Source organism: Fusarium oxysporum, chromosome IV, assembly GCF_013085055.1.
Source record: "Fusarium oxysporum Fo47 chromosome IV, complete sequence".
Taxonomy (NCBI): Eukaryota; Fungi; Ascomycota; class Sordariomycetes; order Hypocreales; family Nectriaceae; genus Fusarium; species Fusarium oxysporum.
Window position 1 is genome coordinate 2,644,087 of NC_072843.1, and position 15,059 is coordinate 2,659,145.

Below are 15,059 nucleotides of genomic sequence, written 5' to 3' on the forward strand. Positions count from 1 at the left end.
TACATGACAGCTGACCCATGCCACGCATAGTTGCCTCCTCTTACTACCGTCGAGCAGGTACGTATTCATAAAACGGCCTTAGTAGACTTCTATAAGATCAAGCCTGACTGTTATACCTGTAGGTTCTCGAGTACAAGGCCAAGCTCACTGCCATCACCCAAGATGTCAACTTCCTCATGTCACTCTATGTGAGTTTCAACCCGCCCTATACTACCAGTCCCTAACTCGTATGAGCTTCACCCTTCAGTCACTCCTGAAGTGATAGCCAAAGCTGCCGAGGCTGGTGTAACCGGTGTCAAGTTGTACCCTCAGGGTGCGTAATCCTGCCCAGCTCTATAACTATAATCACTTACACCGTCCGCGCAGGTGTAACCACCAACTCTGAGAGTGGTGTTTCGGATATCACAGCCTTCTATGATACCTTTGCCGCAATGGAAAAGCATGGAATTGGTTAGAACCCTAGAAAATCCTATCCCAGGCCAAACTGACCGTTGTTCTGTGCTAGTCCTGAACATACACGGAGAAGTCCTCGAGTCTCTTGCGCCGGCCGACACAACCCTCGAGGAGGCTTTCCTCCCAACCCTAAAGCAGCTCCATGACCGATTCCCTCAGCTACGCATCGTGGTATGTCTGCCCTCCTCACGATCGGGATAGTGATTGTTAACACCTGTTTTAGCTTGAGCACTGCACTACCTCCGCTGCTGTGGAGGCTGTCAAGGCCTGTGGCCCAACTGTAGGCGGTATGGTGTCAAGTAACTGACACTGATGATGCTCAACCCTGACAAGTTTCATAGCTACCATCACCGCTCATCACCTCTACCTCACTTCTCACGAGGCCTGTTGCGATCCTTTCGCCTTCTGCAAACCCATTCCTAAGAAACCAACCGACAGAGATGCCCTGATCAAGGCTATTGTCAGTGGCAACTCCAAGTTCTTTTTGTAAGTCTCGGGCTCAAGTTGAAGCTGAGTTCTTGTTTTGGTACTAATTCTCCGATAGTGGTAGCGACAGCGCTCCCCACCCCCTGCAGTCCAAGACCTCTGCTGAGCAGGGTAAGGCGCCTGCTGGCGTTTTCACTCAGCCCTACGTCGTGCAACTTGTCCTCCTTGGTCTCGAGGAAGCTATCGAGCGTGGCGTCATCTCGGAAGCTGACGTGACACAAGAGATACTCGAGAACTTCCTCAGTCGTAACGGACGTCGCTTCTATAAGTTACCCGATACCTCTGGCAAGAAGATTATCCTAGAGCGCAAGGGTGACAAGATCCCCACTAGCATCAAGAGTGCGGACAGCAAGACTGAAGTTGGTATCTCGCGACATGGAGCTGAGGTATTCAGTTTGACGTGGGCTTGAGTTATGGCTAACGATTGAAAACGGGGTGAGGTGTAAGGTTACGCAGAACTATAAACCAAGGTGTCAAAAAGCAAAGTGTGCTATTCAAACAATGTTTCATGTTTCGCCAGGACCAGTTAAGATGCAATGCCGCGCTACGAATAGAGCGGGTATGAATGTAACGTACACTGACAGCCATAACTCCATGCTATGCTCTCAAGTTTCATATAACCCAAGTGGACATAAGGGGTACTTGATATAAAAAGCAGCCCTTTATCTAGATTCTTGATCCCTTCCCCAAACATTGCGGAATTCGTCCTGGTCTATTCCATAATCGGATTGGTAATTGGACGCTGCGTGGGTTTCTTGCTGATTTCGATCGTCGCTCCAGGCTCTAGATTCTTCATTTTTGGGACTCTCGTGTCCATCGTGCCCACCAACTTGAGCGGTTTCTGCAGGTGCGGGAGGCCCCTTGTTCAGGCTCAGTTCGCCTGGGTCTGGCTCGGCATGCTTGACAACTTTCCTTGGTTTCTTTTTCTTCTTAATCGGGACAACAGCTTCAGGTTGAGGCTCCAGCTGGGGCTGGGAATCACGTCCATGTCCTCTACTCCTTTGCTTCCCTTTGTTTGTTGCGGGAGGATACTCTGTTGCCGGCGACCTCACGGACGGGCTGGCATAAGCTGAAGACCTCGTACCAAAGCTGCCAGGAGAACGGTATCGTTCCCTCAGCGGTTCACTGGCGGTAATGACTGGGTACTGTCTCATATTAGCGGCATAATTGCATGGTGACCAATCACGCTTACATTCCAATCGCCATATTCCAATTGGCGTGCTTGCTCGTACAGGCGATCCTCATCAGCATCTATCTCGGGTTCCTCGAAGGTGCCGTGTATGTTTTCGTTGATCTGATCGGGTCTGTTGTCGCTTGATTCCCCATTCCCGCGGAGAAGAGGCGTTGTTGAATTTACCTCCCCAGGCTTTGGAAGCCAGTATTTCCCCTTTCCACCACGCTCGTATCGCATACCTTCTTTGAGTCTTGCAAGACGAGACTTGGAGTCTTCATGAGCCATGACCTTGTCACCAGAATCAAAGATTCTGTAGCCGTACGTATCTCCTCGGAAAGTCAATTTCGAATCTTCGATAAGATCTCTCACTCCAAAAGCATCTTTGAAAGCATGGCGCAAGGGCATGCGCGCGGATAGAATGCTGTTATCAGCAAAGTCGTGCCATGAGAAAGCGTACCAATGGGCAACAGCAAAGATAGGCATTTCCACGCAAATAAGAGCGTCCTGAATAGCCGCTGCCAAGTTGTCGGAGGTGTAACCCTCAACATTATCAGGGATTGCACCCAAGAAAACCAGAATTGACAGAAAAAAGCCCTGCCAGTAAGAAGCAAAGATGATGAGCTTAATACATAGGAACTTTGGCACAGGCCTGAACGGCTTCAAGTCATGATTCATGCAGACCCAGAAGAGACCAAGAGCATATAAACTGACGGTGACACTGATGTTGTAAATGATGCCACTCCAAAGGTATCCCGAGCTCAGACCAATATAGCCCTCTTGATATGTACCAGTCGCTTTCATGATGATAGCAGATAGAGCAAGAATAGGCTTGAGCCAGGCATACTGAAGAATGCCGCGCTTGATGGACAAAAACGTGTGGGGATCCGAGATGTCGACCTTGGGAAGAACGTGGTTGAGGGGCCAGAGGTGGTGTACTGGAGCTCGACCATGTGTCATAATGATGAGAGATCGCTCACCACCAAGGTAATTGATGAGGAGCTGGAAGAAAGTATATATCGTAAAGGCTTCGTAGATATCGCGGACCGGATCAAGAAACGCAGCGGCTTTCAACGAGACCATGCTTGTCCATGATGCTATCGAGTATATAGGAACCATGAGAAGGATTCTAACGACGTATCTTTGTAGTAGGGGTTTACGGTAGTTTTTAGCCTGCAACATTATCGAGCTGGAGGCTGAGGTTAGCTATGTGCATTATCATGCGTGACGCGACGAGTCCATACATAACAGAGAGTATTGTCGCAACCACAGAAGCGACGCCCGCGACCACGGTTGTGGCATAGGTGAGCTTCTGGCCAGTACCGCCGTCCGCCGTGATCCCGACGTATTCTTCCATTTCTACTTGAACTTTGTAGTTCGGCGGGTCTGATATGAGAAAGGGCAATGGCTGAATTGTCCTAACACATGACGGCCAGTTTTCCAAAAGTATTTTGGTGAACTATAGATGTCGCTGACAATACGTAACAAGAGACGGAGTATGCAAATGTGTCGAGGATACTTGGATTCCGTCGATGACCACGCTTTCAAGCTTTCGTAGGAGCCGTGTGTTGCTTGGCCATGTAGTCACAGTTGAAGCTTGGATGTTGGGGCAGATGATGTATTTGCTGCCTTGAGTGTGGTACGTAACAGCGTCTGAGGAATGATAGCTCCGGGGGGCGGCTTATTGTTCATGCGCCCGCATGCCTGCCCAATATTGAAGATCCATATTGAGACTAGCCGACCAAGCTTCGTAATTAGCAGAAATAGTCTATTTGCTTTAGTGACTGAGGAGTTTGTTGCATTAGTAGTTAGTCAAACTGTAGAAAAGTTTCAAAACGAAGGAAAATGATCGCCCTCTCCCCCTCCAGGTTGGTGCCATAAACTGAATGTGGTGACATGCAGCCAGCCTCATGCTGAGCCGTGGTACTTATAAGAAGCTTACCTTAGGTTGTCTGTCCACTGATGCAATTGCGGGACGGGATGAAGTGGACGCTAAACACTTTTGGGGAGCCGGACGCTAGAATCTCCAGCTCGACCACTGAAGCCAAGCGATGTCCAGTGGCTCCACTACCCTGCATCCGCTGAGTGACAGGGGCAGAGGCCTACCTTACTTCGACAACCGTGCTGCCGTTGTCCTGTCCCGTCGCGAATTGGTTTCTTCCATTGTGACCTGACAGCCCATATAGGTCTTGACCGACTCCAACATCCCCTAGCAAGCCAAACTTGCTATGGCTGACTCACTTACAGACTTTTGCGCAAACACCTCAGCTCTGTAACCACAAATTAATAAAACCTAATAGTATAATGCGACTCATCTCCCGATCCTTTAGTGGAGCCCCGTGAGCTTCTTCGAGTATATTCAACATGAATATCACCATGCCTGGCCTCAACAATGCGATTGTTGTAGCCAGGGCCGCTGAAGGAAATCCTCGGTTCAACTAGTATGCTTCCAATCATTGAAGAGCCCGTTGAACTACTGCTCACGTACGATAGTGAATTCCTTATTTTTATGGCCTTGTGCTGTTTCCTGGCGATCTTCTTTGTCCTATACTTCAATCGACTCTTCGCGTCGATCGTATCCTACGCCCTCCGAGCTTATACATGGCACCACTATCGAGTCTACATAGATGTCAAGGCTATACAAATATCCCTTCTTGGTGGCCGAGTCTTCTTTACAGGTTTACGATACCATGGCGAGAACGAGACGTTTATGATCCAGCATGGCTACATAACATGGCGATACTGGCTACGACGAGTTCGAGACGCGGATATAATCGGCACTCGACGATCGAAGCTCTCCTCCGGCGATGCTGTGCCTACAAGCGATGCCAAGAACCCGGAGCTTCCTTGTCGTATCCAGGTGGATCTGACTGGATTGGAATGGTTTGTGTATAATCGTAGCCCAGCCTATGATGGTATACTTGCTGGTCTTACCCAGACCTACGACCCGGAAGCTCGTTCAAGCGGAATATCAGAGAAGGACGAGACTACTACACGATCACGAAGCCACAAGAAGGAGGGCGGGTCCGTGGCTGGCAATGAAAAAGAGACGGATGTGAAGCAGGAGTTCAGCGAACGAGCCAAGAGTATGTTCCGACGCACGACCACGGGCCTTGGAAGCGGCGAGGATGATGAACAGACCAGGGATGATGAACCCGAGCTTCCGTTCATGCTTCGACTATTCCCTGTGCATATTCGGTGCCAGAAAGCGGCTGCGGTCATAGGCAATGAAAACACGAAAGCCATCCTTATCGCCAAAGCGGATTCGTTAGATGTGGAAGTAGATGCTTCGGAAACAACTACACCTGATCCATATCGACAAACCTTCAAGGTTCAGTTCCAACACCCAATTATCGAAATCAAGGAGAACGAGGACTTCAAGGAGGATCAGGTCACTCGGGCGACCCGAGACCGTGACAATACCCAGACTCAGGAGGCAATATCTAAGCGATCTTTCTTCCGCCACCATCGCCGAAAAGCCGTTAATTCGCTGCGGAATTTAGTTCCGTACTGGCGGCGGTCTGTAGAATCCTTCTCAACAGACTCACGGACTGCCATGACTACCGCTACTTCGCAAGTGCCAGGGGCAAATCAATGGCAAGGACTGACCCGCTATCTCGATGACCGCGACCGAGATGATAGAGCTCGTTGGGCATCCGTAGAATACGCAGCTGTGACGACGATTCTCGACAGCCCTGAGGCTGTATTAACAGTATTCTGGGATGCTGTTGGAAAGGTATCTGATCAGAGTCGCTATGGAGGCGTAAAGACCTTCCCATTCAGCATCAACGGAGACGTGCCCCCTGCTTGGGGTATGAACTTTTCAATTAAAGGAGGCACAATGAACTATGGCCCCTGGGCAGATCGTCAGAGAGCAGACTTGCAGCGCTTCTTTTTCCCATCACTATGTAAAGATGCCATGCCTGCCAAACCGCTAAAACCAGGGGATTGGAGAGTTGCTACAACGTTCCAACTCTACATCGAAATGGACGACGCAGTCACGCTGCGAGTTCCCATTAGAGAAGAGTCCAAAAATTGGCGCTGGCGTGGCAAAGAACCGCCCATGCGACATGCCAAATCTCCCACCAAACGAAAGCAGAGGAACCGGACCAAGAAGAACAGCAAAACAGACGCAACGGAAATTCGGCCTGCAGGATGGTTGGAGGTGAAGCTCCCCGCGAATTCCTCAGTTAAGTTCAACATGGATATGCTGGCTAGTCCAACAGGCTATACCACAAAACTCGATGTTGACTTGCCAAGTTCTGAGCTATGGAGCAGTGTAAACCATGATCTCTTGTGGCGATCTGGTGCTCAAATAATATCCTGTGACCTCTCAAACCCGCTAGCCTGGAATTCGCTCAGGAACTGGCACTTTAACATAATCAGCTCGAAGATGGAGCTTTTCATGCTGAGGGACCATATCTTCCTACTTACAGATCTGGTTGACGACTGGACAGCTGGCCCGCCTGCTGACTATCTTGTTTTCGTGCCCTTCAAATATCATCTCAATCTTACCTTGAACTCATTGCAGCTCTATCTCAACGTCAACGAAGCCAACATCATCGACAAAGCAACGGTCATTGAAGACAACACTTATCTTATACTTTCGAGCCCTTGCTTGATTGCTGAGTCTTGCATCCCGGCCGAATCCTTCCGGCCAAGCAAGAATGCCATCTCCTTTGATGTTCGTGCTGACCAGTTGGACATGGCGCTTCAAGTTCCTCAATGGAACACACAGGCCGCGTTCCTTTCTTCGAAGCAACTGGGCCATATTGAAGGCCTTGCGGTAGATGGAAGCTACAACTACAATGCCACGACATCGTCAGCAAACACGGACACACTTATTCTCAATTTCCGCGGTCAGTCACCTTATGTGTACTTGTATGGGTTTCTGATCCGATACGTCATACTCTTGAAAGATAACTACTTTGGAGAATTTGTTCACTTCCGAACGCTAGACGAATATCAGAATCAGCTTCAGACGAAGCAAAAGAATCCTGACGCGGAAGCTGTAACACAACCTCCTCCCAAAAAGTCCAACGACATGGATGTCGTTCTAGGTGTCAGAATTGAGGACCTCAAGGTCATGCTACCAACGAACCTCTATTCTGCTGACCGCTACATAGAGGGCGAGCTGGCTAGCATCTCTGTCGATTTGCGCTTCACCAATTATTTCATGGAAGTCGAGGTCGAGGTTAGTCCTATCAGTCTTGCGCTAGGATGTAGCGAAGGCACTCTGGACTCCCCTGGCATGTCATCGTCCAATACCCAACTCTTCATCGATGGCGTTCGACTATTCGGACACAAGCTCTTTGGACTGCCGCCGTCGGAACCAGCATACGTCTGTAACTGGGATGTCAATGTCGGCGGGATTACCGGAGAGTGTACATCTGAATTCCTGGTTGCAGTAGCCAAGGGTGGCAAGTCCCTTGCCTTTTGCTTCGATGATGTGGAGAACGCCCTTGTGCCATACTCATCACTTGTCTTTTATGATATAACATTTGCTCGAGCTGCCGTGGAGTCTATTCAAGTTTGGTTGCATGTCGATGAAGCTGCTTTCTTGGTGTCGACTGATGCTATCGATGTATGCTTCAACGACTGGGCCAGATCTCATTATTCTAAGCGTGCAGATATTATCGTGCCAAACATTCAGATCTCATGTCTCAATGCAGAGTCAGCGGGAAGACAAAAATCTAGATACCACCATCCTGTGGAAACAGATGCCCACTTCCGAACGACCGTTCGCCTTGCTGTCATTGGACGCAAATTCAAATTCAGCGAAGAAAGAAGGATCCAGCAGGAGTTGGTTCAGAGAGAGGACCAGCGCACACATCGAGCTGAATTTCTCCTCTTGCCAGAATATCTGGACGAATTTGTCCCAGAGGTGATTGACCCTCCAGCTCAATGTGCACCTCCCCCTCCTCATCCAGCTGTGTCCCTCGAGGGTGAGAGGGATGATGTTTCGCGAAGGACCATAACCTCACGGAATTCCCGAGGGTTGACTCATAAGTCCTCATTCCTCTCTCTCGCCGAATCTAGCAATGGAAGCGTTGTGCTTGCACATAGTCAATACAGAGCTCGGTCCAGATCTAAACAGAATGATTTTCTGGCGGTTAGGCCTTCATCAGCAGACAACCGACAATCCCTAAGAGCTAGAGGCTCGTTTGGCTCACATCGCTCAGCCAACGACTATGTCGCGAAAGACGATGTTGCACACTCTTCAGTCGCCTTCTCAAGCCAATATGTTTCGCCTCAATTTCCGTTGCATGGCCTACGACCAAGCACGCAGGAATTGCCTTTCCAGAGCATCGAGGAAGGCGATGACGACGACGGATTTGACACGATGAGCATAGGATTGGATGACATCGACCCCAACGGTCTGGGTGAGGATCACCCTTATCTCAGTGTAATTGTCGAATTTCCATCTGGCATGTCAGCTTTCGTTAATCCATCGGCCTTGCGTTATGCTGCATCTCTTCTTGATGCTCTGCAGCCAAACGAACCAGAAACCTTACTGGATACCTTTCAAGTTGATGCCATGACCAAGATCTTTGATCGGCAGAAGGAACGAGAAACGAAAGGCCAGATCAAGGACTTTATGGTCCGGATACCGAACGCTTCATTTAGGCTTCTCAGTTCGACTACAGAGGATTCCCCCGGCTATTCACAGGAAGAGCAAGATCAATACGACCTCTCAATCTCGAAGGTGGCTTTGATTACGCGATTGACGAACACCTGGGAAGACCCCTTCAGGGATGAGACGCGGCATTCGAGAACATCGCTTCAACTGCGCTTGGGATCTGCAGAGGTATCTGCATCTGAACGTAGCCCATCCTTCCAAGAACCCCAGCCTGCAGTCATGGCACAAATCGAGGATGTAGTTGTGTCTATAGGCGAAAAAGATGTTCGCTTCATTGACGCAGATATTGGGTCAGTGGTTGGAAGTACTGCCTCGGGCAAGATCGAATACCTAGCCTCCCTTATTCACCGCACTTCACTTATTGCTTCCGATCTTGGACACATTTTCTCTGAAACGATGACGAAACACGAAAACCGGCACAGGCTTTTCACGTATCTGCTTCTTGACCAGGGCAAATCAACCAACGATCCCTCTTTTCTGGTTCGACCTTCTGCGGTACTGCGATCTGCAGCTGATCATCTTCGTACGTCTGACTCTTGGAAACTCGCGATGCGACTTCGTCAGATCTGGACTGCCATGGACTCCCATTGTAAATCTCAAATAATCCAGAAATGCTTCCACGCCACTCCCGAAATACCAGAAGATGCTGCAAACTATGTACTGACTGTGTTGGAGAAATGGCGTGGCTGGGACATGGGGGACTTGCCAAGTGCCATTATCCTTACCAATATTTTTGGACAACTCAGGGAGGCAGACATGGTTCAAGGTGACCGACTTCCTCTTCTCGGTGCTTGTAGGCTTGCTGAGCTTCAGCTCGTACTCGATCCCGGGCCAAAGCAGAATAAGATCGGTTTCATTGATCTGGCTGCGAGAATTGATCAGCAAATGCATGAAGCTGTAGTTGCCGGCGAAGCCCCTGGAGCTCCTTTCACGACTTTGAACATATCTTGTGCCGAAGCAGGCATCAACTTGAACTGGGAACTTTGCGAATTAGCTGAAGAAGTGGTACAACTATACAGCAAGAGCCAGAGTCAGGCCCAGCCAACACCAATTATGCCGAAACCCAAGCGCCCAGCCAAACCCGATCCTGCTGCTTGGCCTCCTGTCCATGTAGTGGTGGAGGTGACAAAAGGCGCAATTGAATTAGAGACTATTAATCTCAAGGCCAGGACGTTGAGCCATGGATTAAAAATGTCTTTGCTCCATCAGTCCAGCCCCAATGCCTCTAGTGCCATGAGTCTGATGCTCAATTGCAACGCCATCACTTCATCAATTCATAGCAACTCACATTCCCTGGCCATGATGCAGCTGAAGAATCCGAGCATCTTTGTGTCCCATGAACTTCAAAATACCGACAACACGTCAAGCCACACAATCAAAGCCAGCGCTGGAAGTCGAAACTTGACATTTGCAGTCAAGGAAGACCCGATTGGACTTATGGAGGTACTTGATCGTCTTTTAGGAGATGAGATACAGACAGTGTATGGCCTGAAGAACCAGCTTGCTAGCTTGTCGAAGCCTAAGCCAAGGGACGCACAGAAGAAGATCGCGGATCGCCTTTCAAGCGTCAAGTTCAATCTTGCTATGTTCTTGGACGAGTACAGCATTACTATTCCCTTTCTCCAGTCTCTCACCTATAAGATCACGGGAACTGTAGCACGAGCGGCAGCGGCAGCAAATTTCGGAAAGGAGATTATTTTCGACTTTGATATCAAGGAGAACTATCATGAGATGCAGATCAATGTCAGAAACAAACCTCGCAGTATTTCACTCCTCCAGATCCCCCCAACCAATGGTCGTATCACGAGCCATATGGGCCAGACAGAACATCAAATCAATATCCTCTCCTCTCTGGAGATAGTTCAACTGGATGCCTCTGCTGTTTACAGTCTTCTGACAGCCCTGAACAGACCTCAAATATCGAGTGCTGTCCAAGAATTACAGCAGCAAACCAAGATTATCCAGGATCGCATTGCCGAGATCTTTGGCTCCGATGAGGGCGAGGTTCCTAAACCGGTACCCGAGTCTGTTCAGCCAGAGCATCATAGCCTTAAGGTCGTATATAATGTCCACCTGACTCTGGCTGGCCTTCAGGTTTTTGCCAAGACCTCCCTAAAATCAGAGGTTGAGCCAATAGCTCAAGTACTGTTTTCGTTAAACAGAGCCCATTTACATGCGTCAAATCGGCATGAAGCACACGGCCCTATTCTCAAATATCCAGAGATCCATCTCAATTTGAGTCACATCGGCCTTGACATCCGCAGAGGCCCCGAAGACTCCATGAGATCTTGTGGAAATCTTGGCGTTGGTGTAGAAGTTTCCGCTAGCTCAACCCTGAGCGATGATGGCAAAGAGGACTGGGCGTTTAACTTCACAAGTGACGATTTTGAGTGTAATCTGGCCCCGGAAACCATTTCGACCGTCGTCGACGTCCTTGGTTACATGGGTGAGAAGATCAAGGATCTTGATACTTCTCGGGAATTGGATTACCTGAGGAAACTGAGACAGTCAAAGCCCAAGATCACTATTAATGGGGACGATGAGACAGAAGAGGTCGATATCATCGACTCAGTTCTTGCATCAGTGCAATACCAGTTCGAACTCAGAAATATTCGTGTCCGGTGGAGCGTTGCGGATAATGTTGATGACGAGTCAAGTACCAAGGAGGATCTTGTCTTGTCAGTCAAACTATTCGAATTCGGTACAAGAACCAGGCGATCAGCACGTCTCTCGATTGAGAACTTCCAGATCCAGATGGTGCCCCTGGGCCAAGACCTGACTATTCGATCACTTCACTCAGCATTACTACCTGTAGTGACCTTCAACATCGCCTACATGTCGACTGCGTCTGCACGACGGATGGCGTTCCAGGCTGTTGGCGAATCTCTCGATCTCCGGCTGACATCCGCCTTCATTGTTCCGGCTGCCCACTTGGCCGAATCGATTACGCTCTCGTTGAACAATGTCGCACAAGCGTCAACACAGTGGAACACTGCAGTCACAAATGAGAAGAAGCCAGACGAAGCACCCAAGCGGCAGCCACAACGTAGCATCTTCGGCAATAAGAGGTTAGAAAGCCTTCTCATTGACGCAGATTTCGCCGGTGCGGTCGTCTACATCGCCAGTAAAAGATCGTTGGACAATTCAGCCAAGACTCTAGGACGCCCTTCACCCGCAGGAAAATACGGCCAGTTTAATACAGACGATTCTGGCAGTGGAACAGTCCTGCGCAGTCCTGGTTTGGCCTGGAAGATTGAGTACCGCGACGACGCTCAAGACGATCCGTCTCTGTATGGAGAGATCAAGGTTGACGCCTCGAGCAACATTCTGTACCCTTCGGTTGTGCCACTAGTTATGGACATGTTGTCAAGCGTGAAGCAGGTTGTCAAGGATGACGAGGACACTGAACAGCCCAGCGAACAAGCAGAGTCCAAACCGCCCCCTAACAAGTCTGGAGACGCTGATAATATCATCACTGCGGACCCAAGTGCTGTTCTGGGTCGCCTCAAGCTTAACCTGGGCCTGAGAATTTGCCGACAAGAATTCTCTCTGAGCTGTCAACCCATAGCTCGTGTTGCCGCCACAGCTTGCTTCGACAATATTTACTTTACAGTCAACACAGTCAGGTCTCTTGAGCAGGGAAACTTCTTTGCCATTTCAGGAGACTTTACGAAACTGCATGCTTCGGTGCAACATGTGTATTCACGCGAATCAACCGCAAGTTTCGAGCTTGATTCCATTACACTATCGTTCATGAACAGTAAGCATGTAAGCGGAACCAGCGGAGTATCTGCCATCATCAACGTGAGTCCCATGGCTGTGTCTATCAACGCCAAACAAGCACAGGATTTCTTGCTGTTCCGTGAGATCTGGTACCCGAGCGAGTTACGCTCTGCCACTACAGCACCTGTAGCTAAGATGAGCCCCGAGACATCCCAGAGTGGACATCTTGTGCAACGATATCAGCAGGTCGCAGCAACCGCTGCATTCCCCTGGACTGCAACCATTTCGATTGCAGCCTTAGATGTCACCATTGATCTTGGGCAGGCCATAGGTAAATCTGCCTTTGCAATCAAAAAGTTCTGGGTATCGTCCAAGAAAACGTCCGATTGGGAACAAAACCTATGTCTCGGGTTTGACAAGATTGGAGTTGACTGTACTGGACGTTTGAGCGGCTTTGTAGCTCTTCAAGATTTCCGCTTGCGCACTTCCATTCAATGGCCAAAACGAGAAGAAGCTCTGAACGAGACGCCCATGATTCAAGCTTCTATAAGCTTCAACGCATTCCGAGTTAAAGCGGCCTTTGATTACCAAGCTTTCTTGGTTGCTGACATTACATCGCTCGAGTTCCTCATGTACAATGTCCGTGAGAGCCTGGCCGGAAGTGGAGATAGATTGGTCGCGATTTTTGATGGTGACTCTGTTCAAATCTTTGGAACAACAACTTCGGCGGCTCAGGGCATTGCACTGTGGCAGGCCGTTCAGAAACTTGTCCAAGAAAGGAAAGAGAGCTTCCAGAGCTCGCTGAAGGAGATTGAGAAGTTTATGAAGAGGAGATCAATGTCGACGTCTCGAAGCACGATCCATCAAGTCGAACAAACACCGAAGCTAAAGGAGGAGGACACACTTTCAAAGTCACCTATATCTCTCGACACAGATGTTGTGGTGACACTCAAGGCACTAAACCTCGGCGTGTTCCCCAGCACGTTTTCAGACCACCAAGTGTTCAAGGTGGAGGCGCTCAATGCATACGCCCGCTTTGCTGCAAGCATGGAGCAAAGACGCATCCATAGTATCCTGAGGATGATGTTGGGTCAGCTTCGGATCGGCCTGGCTGGAGTTCGCAATGTTGAGGCCCCAAAGACTCTGAGCGAGATCTCCGTTGAAGATGTTGTTCAACGTGCAACGGGATCCAGAGGAGGAACCATTCTTAACGTTCCCCAAGTATCAGCAGTGATGGAGACATGGCAGAAGCCCAGGTCGAACGAGATTAGCTATATCTTCAAGAGTGCATTCGAAGGAAAAGTGGAAGTGGGCTGGAATTTCTCGCGTGTGAGCTACATCCGAGGGATGTTTGCAAACCATGCAAAGGCGCTCGAGCAAGTCTGGGGCAAGGAGATACCTCTTACCGCAGTCAAGATCAGAGGAGTGCCAGGAGCGGAAGAGACAGATGGAGAACAGCAAAAGATCACAGCAGAGATCGATGTACCAATGTCGAAGTACGACTACGTGGCACTGGAGCCGCCCATTATTGAGACGCCGCAGCTTCGCGATATGGGTGAGGCAACACCGCCCCTGGAATGGATTGGCCTGCATCGCGATCGATTACCAAACTTGACACATCAGATTGTCATTGTGTCACTTCTTGAGTTGGCCGGCGAGGTCGAGGACGCATACGCCCGCATCTTGGGCTCATCGTGAGATCTACCACGGTGATGGCAAAGGATGATATTTGAATTACTGGGCGGCGAGTGAGTCATTCGGTAATAGTAAGCAGCATGATGAGCAAGCGAGGCGTTACGGGAGTCATTGGACAATGTCAGAAAGGGATTCGGTTCGTCAAGTTCATGTTTGAGTTGATTACACATAAATGGACATAATGCATTTGGATACATTTAGATATTGTACTGCTTTGGATCTTTCATTACCTCAAAAAATTGACGCATTTATCAGCGGTCGAACATCACCAATAGTGCACCTGAGGGCATAGGAAGAATGGAAAATTCGATGCATGCAAAAGGAAAGATAAATTGAATGGTCAACCTCATGCCAAGCACGATGTAGTAGTTGTATGATTGTCAACAATACTGCGGTATATTTGTCCTCTTTTATGGAGTAGATAATGTATAAAAATCATTTGATATGTACTGATCCGATCTTTTCTTTGGGAAATCCGGTAATATCAGATCTTCACTGCGACGTCACCAGGTGACCCTACGGGCTCCGGTCTAGCCTTCTGGGTTGCAAGGGCGGGTCTAACGGGCTCACGCCCGGGAGAGCTTGTGGAATCCTCCAATGAGAGCTTACCTGGAAGCTCTTACGAGGAATCAGCTTTTCTACGGTGGTCTGAGGATGTGAGGCGATGATTGACAGAGGTACGGCAAACCACCAACTGCGCATGTATCGTCTCGGGGAATCTCCAGCAAGAAAATACAATTTCACAAAGGCTGTGGGTTGTACAGTACCTATCAGTGGGCGAAGAGGGGTTTTCCCGTAAAGGTATGGGCGGGATCAATTGTGTGGGAGGCGTAACGTTAGAGCTCTCTCTAGGTTCCTTTCTCTTCAGCTCAAGCTACAGCCCACTTCGGA

General features: G+C 49.3%; 3 protein-coding genes across 3 annotated transcripts; 2 read left to right on the forward strand and 1 right to left on the reverse strand.

Moving 5' to 3' along the window:
* Positions 1 to 17: 17 nt before the first annotated feature.
* FOBCDRAFT_200302 (uncharacterized protein) lies at positions 18 to 1,349 on the forward strand (the record flags this gene model as incomplete). The annotated part of the gene is made up of 8 exons (XM_059608966.1): positions 18 to 57; positions 123 to 188; positions 248 to 313; positions 367 to 450; positions 527 to 624; positions 677 to 740; positions 795 to 939; positions 998 to 1,349. 8 exons carry the CDS (start codon positions 18 to 20, stop codon positions 1,347 to 1,349), a joined length of 915 nt encoding a protein of 304 aa, XP_059467088.1.
* Positions 1,350 to 1,601: 252 nt separating this feature from the next.
* On the reverse strand, positions 1,602 to 3,467 carry FOBCDRAFT_272744 (organic solute transporter Ostalpha-domain-containing protein; the record flags this gene model as incomplete). The annotated part of the gene is made up of 3 exons (XM_031178902.2): positions 1,602 to 2,084; positions 2,132 to 3,299; positions 3,355 to 3,467. The coding sequence occupies 3 exons, from the start codon at positions 3,465 to 3,467 to the stop codon at positions 1,602 to 1,604; spliced, it is 1,764 nt and encodes a 587-aa protein (XP_031044789.2).
* Positions 3,468 to 4,277: 810 nt separating this feature from the next.
* FOBCDRAFT_159460 (uncharacterized protein) lies at positions 4,278 to 14,573 on the forward strand. The gene is made up of 2 exons (XM_031178901.3): positions 4,278 to 4,551; positions 4,604 to 14,573. Exons 1-2 carry the CDS (start codon positions 4,475 to 4,477, stop codon positions 14,169 to 14,171), a joined length of 9,645 nt encoding a protein of 3,214 aa, XP_031044788.2. The 5' UTR covers positions 4,278 to 4,474; the 3' UTR covers positions 14,172 to 14,573.
* Positions 14,574 to 15,059: the final 486 nt, after the last annotated feature.

What these genes read in the sequence shown, in the direction of transcription:
- FOBCDRAFT_159460 (XM_031178901.3), top strand. Translation starts at nt 4,475, where the DNA reads ATGAATATCACCATGCCTGGCCTCAACAATGCGATTGTTGTAGCCAGG. An exon ending in GGAAATCCTCGGTTCAACTA is followed by an intron (nt 4,552 to 4,603) that starts GTATGCTTCCAA and finishes CACGTACGATAG; the next exon opens with TGAATTCCTTATTTTTATGG.